This window comes from Mchenga conophoros, linkage group LG14 (assembly GCF_057382185.1).
Source record: "Mchenga conophoros isolate Kocher_MC1m ecotype Shallow Benthic linkage group LG14, M_conophoros_male_GT1.1, whole genome shotgun sequence".
Lineage (NCBI taxonomy): Eukaryota > Metazoa > Chordata > Actinopteri > Cichliformes > Cichlidae > Mchenga > Mchenga conophoros.
Window position 1 is genome coordinate 26,859,316 of NC_140539.1, and position 13,170 is coordinate 26,872,485.

Genomic DNA, 13,170 nt, shown 5'->3' on the forward strand with positions numbered 1-13,170 from the left:
AGCATGCTAAAACAAACAGACATGCAATGTAAAACAATTTGCTTCCCTCACATAATCTTACAAGTTCCTTTCTTTCTTTCAAGTTTTTCCCCCATCATGACATTTGTCACATAATTTTTTGGTTAACAAAATTATAATTTGTTTTATTGTAATTGTGGGGAAAAAAAAAAAAAAAAAAAAAAAAAAAGACATGACAGCTTGGGATGCATTGTCCATTTTATATCAAAATGTAAAATTGCTTTTTAGAAAAATGTGAACCATTAAACATGTGTTTCATTCGCCTTTGGTTGCTTTCTGTTTGAACTATGGCGAAATTTCAGCCTGAAAAATCTTAAACCAGTCCAAAACCTGTGTGTGCACTATTTATTGCAGAAATAAGTGCTTCCTCGAAGTCTTGGTATGTCTGGAAATGAGCTGGCAGCTTTAGCGTTTCAAAACAAGTAGACGCTGTCGGAAAGGTGCCACCAGAGATCTCCACATTGAGTTCAGGAGGAAGCATCTCCCAGCCAACCCAGAATTTCATCAGTTGGGCCAGTCTACTTGATGAAGCTAGAAAGTCAGAAATGGAGTTAAGAAAACATTTAGTTAATTGTTCATCATGCTGCAGAGAATATACAGTGAAATTATGAATTTCATACATTATAACTTTAAATGCTTATTATCAAGCATTTGCAATATGAGCAATAGCTTTATTTAAAAAAAAGGAAAAAAAAAAGGTGCCTATACCAGTTTCAATGAAGATCCGTAGAAATCCAGTGATGCGGCACATGGACTCAACATCAAATTCCTCATCTTCATCACTATCCTGAGCTGGCCATGTGATTTTGTCTATTACCATCTGATAGAACATGGAAGAGGACAACTTAGTCTAAAGTACTGGTGAAAAGAATATATTTTACCATTTTTATTAATAGGAAACACCAACTTCAGTATATTATATCATGGAAAGTTCATCAAATACATTTATAAATAAGGTCTCATAAATCACTGGTCCCCAACCCCTGGGCCACGGAACGGTCGGTGAGTCATGAGGTACAGGGCTGTGAGAGTTGATGCTCAGGTGTGAAATTTATGGTTTTCAGGGTTTTTATCGTTAACTCGGTATCCTTGGTTCTTTACCCGTGTGCTATGAATACATCTTTTTTTGTTAGCGGTACTGGTTTTATTTTCTTGTATTAATCCACTACAGATTTAAGGCTGGTCTCTAAAAATACTGTCGGACATAAACCATTCCATGGTGCAAAAAAGGTTGGGGACCGCTCTTATCAGTGATGAGAAAGAACTGGTTTACCTGTGGTGTGAACTGCATTTCTGCCATTCGTGGGAAAAGAAGCGGGACAACATCTGGCCTACTCGTTAGCAGGGGCCATACCATGACATCCTTGATTCCCTTTCTCAGCTGTTTGAGTTGGCGCATGGTTCTCCCAATAACCTTCCAGGCAGAGAGACACAAGCCATAGTATAAGAACAAATATCCTCCTGAATTCTACACAAGTTGGCACGGTAGAGGAAATTTACATGAAGACACACTGACGTGCTTTGCCATATCTATTTACACTGTAGTAGACTGTATACACCAAAGACAAATATAATAAATTTGCACAGTTTACAGTAATATACTCTTCAATTCACACACACATATTTTATGGGGGCTTTGTTATTTTCCCAACATCAAACCACATTCTGCATTAAAAAAATAAATAAATAAAAAAAATTGCTAAGGTAACTTTTTTCATTAACTACAATGTGTCTTTAATGCCTATTTAAGTGCAAAACGTGGTAATGCAGACTTGAGATAACTGTTCTGCTGAAGGCACAACTGATGGGTGAGTGGGAGGATTCCCTTTCTAAATCAAGTAGTGATTTGGAATGTGTTTATTTTAAGAAGGGAATTTTAAAAACACAAACATACATTAAATTTTTTACCTGCTGTCAGTATACTACAGCCTGAAGATATTTTGTAAAGGGATTTCTGTATTTGAAGTTTCATCTTGTGTGCGCGCATTTGTGGAATTAGGGTGTGAGTGCCAACACTTCCAGGTATGAAGGACAAGGTCAGCTTTTGGTTATGAAAAAAATATGTGCATGATTTAAGAAAAAAAAAAATAAAGAAGAAGAATTTCAACTTGACTGGGAGAATGGTAAATTTTAGTGCTTAAAAACCCAATATTTACAAAACTAATTTCGGCACTAATAAAAAGGGGGGAAAAAAAGGAAACATGACCATTGCCTGCCAGTGTAGAATAAAAAGCTACTCTATACAAATCCGTCTGCTTATTAATTTCAACAACTACAACAATGTCTTTGATACTTAACCAGCAAGAACCTACCGCATGCACTAGAAGTTTGTTATGCAGCCATCTCCTATTTGTTTTATTTACTGCTGGGAGATCCCAAGACAGGGAAAGATCAGAGACTGTGTCTTGCTGTTCCTGAGTAAGTTCTTCGAGTTCAAGCTAAAATTAAGATTAAACAAGTTATTGTGGTAGTCCACACACTGATTGTAATTCAATAATTTTTTTAATTTTACATACCATTTGTATGATACTCCTGATGTGCAGATCAGGACAGTCTTTTATAACAATTGTTGCCAATTCCGGGTCACCATTGAACAGCACATGAATTATTGCAGGACTTAATCCTGTGACACGGGGACCATCATGCAAAAAGGTGTGGGCCAACATCCTTCCTGCAACCCGGAAGAGGCTGCTCTCGATAAGTACCTCTGATGTTGCTGGGACCAGATGGTCCGGTTCACCCTCAAATAGCAGTGTTCGACCCATTCCTCCTAGAAGTACCAAGAAAGCAGAGTTTTCTTTATTTTACTTTTTTAAATTTGCCAGTGCTTTATGTAAAACTGGATTTTCAAAATTATCACAAGCTTTAAAGCAAGGAGAGTGAGGTAATTATGATAATATATACCAATATTATCCTTTAGTTAATTTCTAAAAAAAAAAAAAAAAAAAAAAAATCCAGACACAAACACCACATAAGAGTAAAATACATTTAAAAGTGGTGAAATACCGTGTATATAGAATTTATTTTACTTATGTATTAATCACATTATTTTATCGTATAATGCCTTGGTGCCACTGGATTTTAACAAGTCTCACACTCATACAGCAAGACAAATGATGGGGGTCTAGTAAGGAAGTTAGGGAAGCAGACAACTCCACAGGAAGAGTCTTGTCTCTTCGAGGACTCTGGGAGGTAGCAAGGGAGTGTGAACCTTAAGGTGTGAAACAGCTGTGTACTGCTTTTTGTTCCTGAAAAAGGTATTTAACTGAGAGCCATGCTGGGCTCAGAGAGACTCTGCTGACCGTCTGTCCCGCGGACATGCAGGCTCCACCAAGCTTGGTTGTCTGTTCTTTGTGTGTTTGGATTAAAGAATGTTAGCTACCGCTCGTCTGCAGGCTTTCTTTAATGGAAAAATTCCACAACAAAAGCATATGAAAATAGTGGTACACTTACCAAGATCTACTCTGAATCCAAACTGGAGTTTGGATATTATTGTTGTCACAAAGTACCGCATCACCCCTTGTCCAACAGCAGCATCACCTGAAATAAAATACAGATGATTACACTGTACAAAAAAAAAAAAAAAAAAAAAAAAAATGGCTGAGTATTATTGCCAAACCTATTTAATTAAAAACATTGTTTTTTTTTTTTTTTTAAAGAGAAAGCAATATTATTTTGGTTGGAATCCTAGAATCCTGACCCTGCCAGAAAACAAAAAAAGAGGAGTATTGTACAATACACATTTATATTAATAGTGGTAAGGTATATTATTTAGGACCACTGGGCCCATTCACAACCAACTTATTAACCTGTAACAAATTAAATTTTTTTAATATTCAATTCAGTTTTTCACAGTAACAGGGCTAATTCTGTGTGATAGAGTAAAAACACTATAACTGTCATTGTAGTTAGCATGATTGGCCAACGGAGCTCATCGTATGATGCATTTCAGCCACATGAAATCAGTAAGCCACTAAGACAACTCCATTGAAAGACATTTAACTAATTTAATTTATTTAACACAATAGATTTCTATTACTAACCATCAAGGGTACAATGAAGTGGACATGCCCATTCTTGTTTATAGAATGAGAGAAGTGCCCGGTCTCTGTCCTCCTCAGAGTCCCTCACATCCATCCTCAGCTGAAGTGGTGTCCCAGATGCATGTTCCCGAAGTAGATTTTCTCTGAAAACTTTGGCAGCATGAGCTGGATCTTTAATCACCACCCAATCTAGACCGCAAAAATAAATGAAAAAATTACACATAGAAAAAACCTTCTTAACATGTTACATGCAGATATGCATTCCTTTACAGTCAAAGATGAAGAACACCTGAAAAATGTCATTCAGTGCAGCACCAAAAGGCAAATGGCCTAGTACCTATATAGTGTTTTACCACAAACACTAAAAGGCCTTTATGCTACAGTCGCATTCACCCAATCAATCTTCTAATACATATTACCAGAAATATTCTAAATATTCCATTTCTGCACAGAATGAGGTTTGATTCCTGGTTTCAGTTACCCTAGCATCACTTTCAGGGTTTCCAAACAACATTAAGAACCCAAGAAAGTATTTTAACATTAATAGTCATGAATTACATTGTTGATTACATGCAGTACTACTTATTTTAAAGTAATTTTATTAAAGGTAATATTTTTTTACTGAATGAATGTAAGTTGTTTGCAAACTTATAGCACCTCTATGTGTTTACACAGACCATTGTCAGGTTCTTTGTGAACAAACTCCTCAGTACCAGTTACTACTGGTACTACTGCACTTTGAGCTGAGGTTTCTGATGTTTCAGGCCTAACTGGCACACTTTCACTGACTGTGGCTGGCTCTCTATCATTTTCTTCAACATGGCCTCCCTCTCGTTCTCTATGTGATTCCTGCGTGGATGTCCTTGAAGTTAACAAAATTGACATAGTCATACTCTCTCATTTTCCTAATGTAAAATGAATATGTAGTACACATATGTCTTTGTTAGTACATACCCAGCACAGCTGTCTCTGTGCATTTTTATTTCAGAAAAGGAAAATTCCTTCTGACAAGTAATACAGGAGATGAGTGGACCAGAGGCATGACCTGAGCTCTCCTAAAAGATAAAAAACATCCATTTATAAATTTAAATTCCACAATGCTATTTATTTGATGACAATGATGACAATATAGATTTATGTACACAATCAAAGTGCAAGTCCTGTTGAAGTGGACGGATGTAGATTGTAGCCTGCCCAATCATTGCAGATGGGTCTTTCAGATACCCAATGGTATATCCAGTGCTGGGACATTGAAGCAATGCAAGATTTCGACTACGAGTAGATCCTGTAATTTTTAGAAACTCAAATCCTCCCCCTTCTTGGAGCTTTGGAAACACTTCCATCAGTTTAGTTCTTACAGTCTCGGGATCATTGTCATTCCCTGTATTTAAAAGAATAAACAGATAATATCCATTCAATCAAACACCCACATATTTGAAAACAAGCCAGTACTATCTAATAGCCACAAAATAACAATCACACAGTTGAAATTTAAGTCCAATTTAAATTAAAATGACAAAATATTTATCACATTCACGCTAAAAATTATAAAAACAAAAAACAAACAAACAAAAAAACCTACAGTGAACCACAATCAAAACTGGGCTCTGGTAAATTTCTACTATCAGACTTACCTGAAAATGTCACTTTTTGCTCTCCAAGTCCTGCAGCATGGAGGTCTGCTTTAAGCTGAATGCTTGGAACTTTGTTAGCCTTGTGATCAGCCAAGCAACAGAACGTATGTGTGTAGCTTCTTCTAGGTACTAGGCTCTGTGCTGACCGTCTTATCATATTTCTTCTACTCCCACCATTATACGGAGCAAAGAGCCTTGCTAGCTCGGCTGCAACACAAAGAAAATATCCCAGCGGAACAGACCACCAGTCAGCTACAACAGTCTGAACTTTCAGCTTAGCATCATTTTAAACGTCACTAACGCTACACATCAGCACCAGGCATGGTGCTGCAAAATAAGGGCGTTTTACTGACTATCTAGTTTCATGCCCCATCCACACACAACGAAAGTGAGTCACACACAAAGCATAATTAGCTAACTACCACACATAAACCTAGGTGCACAACCCCCGCCCACTGAAATTTAGATGCTCATATTGATTGCTAAGATTTAACTGTGTGCTAAGTCATCAATTAGTATAACACATGGCTGACGTTACTTACTTTGGACAGGTGTATGTAATGGTGCCGCAGGTATCTGCTGTGTCTGAGCTGACGGAGTTGGGGAATTTGTCCTCAGAGCTTCTTCAATTAAATTCGCTGCTTCTCTCAGCAGCTCCGGACAGCTTTTTGACATTTCTCGTACACGTCGTGCAATGTATCAATTGAGGTACACAAGTATTGTCAAGTGTCTTGATTTTTATGGCGGCAACTTCTTGCTTCCAACTGCATAGCGCATCCAAGCAAAGTTAAAAATGAATATCACCACCTAAAGGATCGGAGTGAGATTTACTGGGAGTACATCAATCTATTATCAGGGATCGATCTGTCTGGACTTGCTTTACAGTTTAACCAATCAGATGTCAGACAAGCCACAGGGAGAGCGTTAACCCCGCCCCCTGAGTTTGATGAGTGAGGCTGACAGATAAAATTATTTCATGATGACAGCCAGGCGCCAGAACTGCCAAAATGAAATAAATAAATATATCATTAAATAATTAATTAAATGTGTCAATAATTAATTAAATGTGTCAATAATTAATTAAAATGTGAAAAACATAAATAATTAATTAAATGTGTCAATAATTAATTAATTAAATGTGTCAATAATTAATTAAAATGTGAAATACATAAATAATTAATTAAATGTGTCAATAATTAATTAATTACATGTGTCATAACTATTTATTTAATTAATTAATTCCAATTTTAATTAATTATTGACACATTTAATTAATTATTTAATGGTGTATTTAATTAATTCGTTATGGCAGTCCTGGCGTTCCATACTTTTCCACCTCATATTATTTTACCTTGTATTGTCATCCAGATATAAAATATACTCTATACTTTCAAGCCTTATCTTATGTATTTATTTATTTTTCAAGCTCTTTTGACAGAACTCTTTGATATGTTTCATATTGTGATTCATGATAAAATAGATTATTATCCAGCTAGTTTTTGATCAGTATAAATACGTGTTTATTGTTGTTTTATTGTTTATTTTTGAATCAGGTGTTTTTTGCATTTTCTATGGATATTTCACCTAATCATCAGACTTCTTGGGAGTCTTTCATTTTGCATCAATGAATACAGTTTATTACATAAAAATTACCACAGGTACTTCTAAGTAATCATTACACTTTTGAAGTATTCTTGGTATTAAAAAGAAACAAGAAGCCATGCATTTTGCAGCTCCAATTCCTACTTACTACACAAACTACTACAAGTTTTTTTCTGGTAAAATCATACTTCTTGAAGTTTGCATTAATAGGTTATTAACACAAACGTCTTGGGATCTTTCTACAAATTTCTGTGAATTCAATTCATTATGTATATTTTATTTTCCACATGTAGTTTTTCACTCTGAATCATAATTTTTTTTCCATACAATGTCACGACCCATTAAAGCTTTTCTTGTGTTCAGTTCTGGTCTTATCAGGATTATGTAACATTTGGGTCCAAATAGTGCAACTAACAGGCCAAAACTTGAGGCCAGGATGGCAAATGCCTCCACTGCATCTGCATGGTTTCCTGGTGAGCTGATATAAGCAGGAACAAAGGCCACCCACACAGCACAGAAGATCAGCATGCTGAATGTGATGAGTTTGGCCTCATTAAAACTATCAGGGAGATTCCTCACCAGGAATGCAATTAGAAAACTGAGGAAAGCTAGCACACCAATATAGCCCAATAACACTGAAAAACAAACAGTGGAACCAACAGCACATTCATAAACAATCTTGTTATTGTGATATTGGGTGTTTTTATGTGGAGTTGGAGAGGAAGAGACAAGCCACGTAGTGCAGATGGCTGCCTGAATAGATGTGAAAACCAAAACTGTTCCTCTCTGCTGCATAGGACCAAACCACTTCAGACTGGCTCCCCCTCCTGGCTTGGAGGCTTTGAACACAGCCAGAACAACCATGGTTTTTACCAGGATGCATGAGACACACAGCACAAAGCTGATCCCAAATGCTGCATGTCTGAGTTGGCATGTCCACATCATGGGTCGTCCAATGAACAGAAGTGAACACAGGAAACACAACTTGAGTGACAGTAATAGCTGGAAACTAAGTTCTGAATTATTGGCACGTATTATAGGTGTTTTGCGATGATAGATAAAGATCCCTAGAACAACAGCACATATGAATGTGCCCAGTAAGGAGGTTGCTGTCAAACAAATACCCAGAGGGTCGTGGTAGGAGAGGAACTCTGTCTTCTTAGGAACGCAGTAGTCACGTTGGGAGTTTGACCAAAAATCCTCTGGACAACTGGTGCACCCCAAGGAGTCTGATACAAAAGAGGGCAGATAGTGAAACACTTTGTATATTTAATATGAATTAATTAAATATGCTGTGCTGAAAGATAAATAGTTACTGCTCTTATTAGTGACTGTTCCCTCAGAACAAGGGATGCAGTCAAAGCAGCATTCGGGTTCCCCCTTCCTTCTCACCATGTGGGTACCAGGAGGACAGCTCTCACTACATACTGATCGAGGTGGCTACAAGAAGAAAGTAAAAATGATCTGCCTGAATGACATATATAACATACATGTGATAAGATATAAATGTCTGAAAAAACATATATAACCTTTTTCGAATCAAAGTTCCAGAAGATTTTGTCGTCATCAAGTATGAGTTCTTCACCTTTGAAAGCTGATCTCTTAACCTCACCCACATTCTGAACTTTAGTGCTTCCATCTGGGAGCCACAACCAGTTCATCACATCATAAATTGGCAATGCATCACCATTCTCATCAAATGACACTTGATCACCAAATGGTGTGGTAAAGTTCATCCTTTCCAAGTAATAAACAAGCTGTTTAAAAAGAATGTGTTTTATCTAACTTGCAAATAATTACAGAGCAATTGACTTAGATTGAGTGTAACCTGATATCACACCTGCCATGGCTTCAGTGACTGCAATGTGGCACAGCTGTGTTCACTGAAAGGCCCTTTTCCTGGCTTGCAATACAGCATATCATCAAGAGAATGTGCAAAAGCATAAACAGCTTTGTATACATTGTATTCAGACCGGAGGTTGGAAATGTCCAAAAATTCAGTGTCTTTTTTTTCAAGTTCTTCCTGTCCAGTGCATAGTGGACCTCCACCTTCCAACCAGCCTGGTGGAGCTGGAGCAAATCTGCACTGAAATGTGAATTCCCAAAACTGATTCACCTGAAATATATGATTGAAATATGTTTGTTAGACATAAAGAAAATATGCAATTCTTGCATATACTACAGTAAATGGTTCAACTCTTACCATGCTATTCCCATAGCTATTGTTGTGATATAGGTCAGGACGTATTTGTAACAGGAACTCCCGGAACCCTGGTATTTCTCCTCGGCGAATAGCAATGCCCAGTGTACCACCCAGGTATGGCATAAGCTGAGGGGTTTGGAGTACAGTAGCTGATGTCCAGGCTTCACTTGCCATCCACTGTAGGCCTGTCACATTTTGCCTTAGTACCTGTGCATTGTATTAAATCAAAAGTTTACAGTGATACTGAAATTTAAAAAAATAATATCATCATGAAATTCTACTAGTTTCTGGTCTGCCAAAATAATTCAATGTGATTTGTTTTCTATACACATTCACATAAATATGAAAGATACGTATTACACTTAGTGATCTTTTAAATTAGTAATAATTAAATTGTTTTAAAGCCAGACCTCTTCCATAAGCTTTATCATCCGACTCTCATGTGCAAAGACAATGACAACTCGAGCTGTGGATTTTTTCATGACATTCACGATCCTCCTGACTTCATCTGTGCTTTTGTCCCAAGGTAAAACTTCAACGTAAGCAAGGCAAATTTCACCAGACAGACTCAGCTCAGATTGTAAGGCTCTTGCTGCATGAAATCCATAATCATCATCACTGACCAGCAGGCCTGCCCAAGTCCAGCCAAAATGTTTGAGAATGTTAATCATAGCATGAACCTAAGTGAATACAGATTAAATCATTATTGCATAGGCTAGAAAATCTTTCTTTAGCATTTCTTTTCATCAGCTTTACAGCACATCATTATGTATTCTGTTGGTAAACAGGTATTCATCAGATATATCCTTAAAAAAACTAGTTCTTTATTTTTCATTTCTTTAATTTTGGTGACGTTTACCTGGAAAGCATCACTTGGGATCGTCCTAAAGAAGGATGGATACTTTTGACGGCCACTCAGGCAGGAACATGTAGCAAAATAACTCACCTGTGAAAAATACAGACTGTATATTGTATATTATTATTGACATTAAATTTACAATTAAGTTAATATAAACAAAAATAACATGCTATGGTTAAACTGAAAACTTACCATAGGTACTCTGTACAAACCTAAGACGCTGGAGATGGCAATAGAAGGTGTAGAGGAAGAATCACCAACAATCCCTATGACTGGAGGATTTCCAACACATGTATCATCCAATATAATTTTTTCCTCTTGACCACTGACTAATGACAATGCTGCACGAAATGCAATTCCAAGTTCAACGCAGTTATCATAAAAAGTGTATCCCAGAGTCACATTTGGTAACAGGTTGGAATTTCTGTTGATTTCATCAATAGCAAAAAGCATGGTTTGTGCCAGCCTAAATCCTAGTTCATAAAACCTAAAAAGAAGAAAAAAGAGAAAGATAATTATTGAATAATACAGTAATACCGCAGACTACTTGGAAAACTTATTGCAAAACTAACAAAAAAATTACAGAAAATTAATGACGACAATAAAAGATATATTTTAATTTAAAAAAATAACAACAGATGCTTAAAAATGTATATATTATATTACTTAAAAATCAAACATGTTCCCTGGAAATATATGGCAAAGCTAGTAGTTACTAAACGAATGGCAACAATTAAACTGATAATCTGTTAAACGTACCCATGGCATGTAGGCTGTTGTGGCTTTGAGGTAAAAGACAGATGAGGAACGCTTCTAAAAAAGTGAATTGGAAACAGTCCACCCAAAACGACATCCCCACTCTTATGCATGCCATTTAGATGAAATTGTCCCTGTAACTGACAGAAGGGAAATACATGAGATGATACAGCATAAGAAAAGTAGAAATACAGCAAAATGATCAAGAGCAAATTGGTTTGTAATAATGAGCACATGACAGCTTTCTGATTTTCTGAGCCTAGTAATTATGTTTCATTGCTTTACTAATCCCTTTTATTGAAATGTTGTGTCACTTAATCTTGCACTCCACCCATTAGGGAAAAAGAATAAGAAGGGGGCAGGGCATATAATGCATTTCATATACACTGGTAAATCAATATAACAGAAGAATGATTATTCTTGGGGTTTAACCACCATACAAGATGTATAAAAGGAAAAATAAACATCAAAATTTCAATTTATGTACAGCAGGTTTTATCATGAATGTCTCAGAAAGGTCATGTTTAAAAATTCTATTCCCTATTTGATTTGTCTTTGACTGCAAAATTGCTATATAATCAGAATATTTTAGGGTTTTGTATTGATTTAGTTTTTTAAAGCCACACTAAGTGGACTTCAGTGAGCATGTATTAAAGTATCTTTTTATTTTCTATATAACTGAAAGTATTATCTCACGAATCAAAATCAAAATACTGAATTCAGGTGTTTAATCATTTCCATGGCCACAGACGTATAAACTCAAGTAAACTCAAGCAAACTCAAGAATGAATCACTTTCTAGAGCTCAGGGAATTGCAGTGTAGCACCATGATAGGATGCATCCTATCCAACAAGCTGAGTGGTATTAAAACAAAGTTACTGTGATTGGGAATAACAGCAATTCAGCCATGAAGTGGTAGGTCATGTAAAATCACAGAGTGGCATCAGCAAGTGGACAGGAGCATAGTGGACAGAAGTTGCCAACTTTTTTGCAGAGTCAATCACTACAGAACTCCAAATTCCATGTGGCCTTCAAATTAGCTGAAGAACATTGGGTAGAGACCTTCATGGAATAGGTTTCCATGGCCAAGCAGCTAACCAACCCTTAAATTACCAACTGCAATGCAAAGCAGTGGCGTAAATTACACAGCTATTATCTGGTTCTTATATAGTGCTTTTCCATTCTACCTGATTTGCTTAATGCAACTTGCCTGATTCAAACATTCACACCCATTTATACACCCCGTGCTTTCTATTTAACATTCATTGTCCAATGGATGCATCCTTCTAAGTGTAAAGTTTGGTGGACATGAATATCACTCAAGTTGATGTTCATGTGAAGTAGATAAAGGAAGGAGATTTCAAGTCTGTCCTGCTCAAACAATCTTTCACGCTCTTTCTGTGAATACTACATGGTCTCATTTCAGGGGCACGTAAGTACTGCTGATATGAAGTAGTGAGAAATGTTTCTCATGGCCGTCTGTTTGTTTCAGCACCTACACCTACACCCCAAAAATTGCAGGTTAGTCTTGTTAGATTGTGAGATTTCCATCTGTAATGAGGGACATTTAAAAGCTGATGTGTGCCGTAAACCTGTGCATAAAGATCAGTATTTAATGTTTGATTCTCATTATCCATTGGAGCATATTGGGTGTCATCAGGACGCTACAACATAGAGCCAACACCATCCGCACAGACACATCGGCCAGGGAAGCAGAAGAACATCATATAAGAAGGCCCTGAGTAAATGTTTTCCCTGCTGGACATTTGTAAAAGCTAAAAAAAGTGCCTAAAGAAAGCTCCAGCTGATCCAGGAGAGAAGGACAGCTGCTGCCTAAGTGAAAACCTGTAGTGACCCCCTATGTATCAGGAGTATCAGAACAGTTAAGACAAACTTTCTCTGAAATTTCTCTGAAAATTCATCTCAACTTCAAATTCGTCTCTGTGGTTTTTGGGTTTTTTTAAACTGATCTCACAGCCCATTGTTCATTCAGTGGGCTAGTTTCAGTCATTGTGCAAAGGTATTGTTTATAAGGTTTGGGAAACCTGCAGTTAA

The 13,170-nt window shown here is 36.8% G+C and overlaps 2 protein-coding genes across 2 annotated transcripts; both read right to left on the minus strand.

Moving 5' to 3' along the window:
* Nucleotides 1-34: 34 nt before the first annotated feature.
* LOC146559919 (uncharacterized) lies at nucleotides 35-2,783 on the minus strand. The gene is made up of 5 exons (XM_085244372.1): nucleotides 2,724-2,783; nucleotides 2,331-2,456; nucleotides 1,292-1,432; nucleotides 727-838; nucleotides 35-549 (listed from the first exon to the last, which is right to left on the minus strand). The coding sequence occupies exons 1-5, from the start codon at nucleotides 2,781-2,783 to the stop codon at nucleotides 332-334; spliced, it is 657 nt and encodes a 218-aa protein (XP_085100498.1). The 3' UTR covers nucleotides 35-331.
* Nucleotides 2,784-7,594: 4,811 nt separating this feature from the next.
* On the minus strand, nucleotides 7,595-11,228 carry LOC146559920 (extracellular calcium-sensing receptor-like). Its single transcript, XM_085244373.1, has 9 exons — nucleotides 11,119-11,228; nucleotides 10,552-10,846; nucleotides 10,360-10,446; nucleotides 9,911-10,180; nucleotides 9,501-9,707; nucleotides 9,138-9,413; nucleotides 8,827-9,054; nucleotides 8,614-8,737; nucleotides 7,595-8,526 (listed from the first exon to the last, which is right to left on the minus strand). Exons 1-9 carry the CDS (start codon nucleotides 11,226-11,228, stop codon nucleotides 7,595-7,597), a joined length of 2,529 nt encoding a protein of 842 aa, XP_085100499.1.
* Between the last annotated feature and the right edge of the window lie 1,942 nt (nucleotides 11,229-13,170).

What these genes read in the sequence shown, in the direction of transcription:
- LOC146559920 (XM_085244373.1), bottom strand. Translation starts at nt 11,228, where the DNA reads ATGCATAAGAGTGGGGATGTCGTTTTGGGTGGACTGTTTCCAATTCAC. An exon ending in GTTTGTACAGAGTACCTATG is followed by an intron (nt 10,447 to 10,551) that starts GTAAGTTTTCAG and finishes TATTTTTCACAG; the next exon opens with GTGAGTTATTTTGCTACATG. An exon ending in TGATAAAGCTTATGGAAGAG is followed by an intron (nt 9,708 to 9,910) that starts GTCTGGCTTTAA and finishes TACAATGCACAG; the next exon opens with GTACTAAGGCAAAATGTGAC.
- LOC146559919 (XM_085244372.1), bottom strand. Translation starts at nt 2,783, where the DNA reads ATGGGTCGAACACTGCTATTTGAGGGTGAACCGGACCATCTGGTCCCA. An exon ending in ACAAACTTCTAGTGCATGCG is followed by an intron (nt 1,433 to 2,330) that starts GTAGGTTCTTGC and finishes TCTGCCTGGAAG; the next exon opens with GTTATTGGGAGAACCATGCG. An exon ending in ACGGATCTTCATTGAAACTG is followed by an intron (nt 550 to 726) that starts GTATAGGCACCT and finishes CTGACTTTCTAG; the next exon opens with CTTCATCAAGTAGACTGGCC.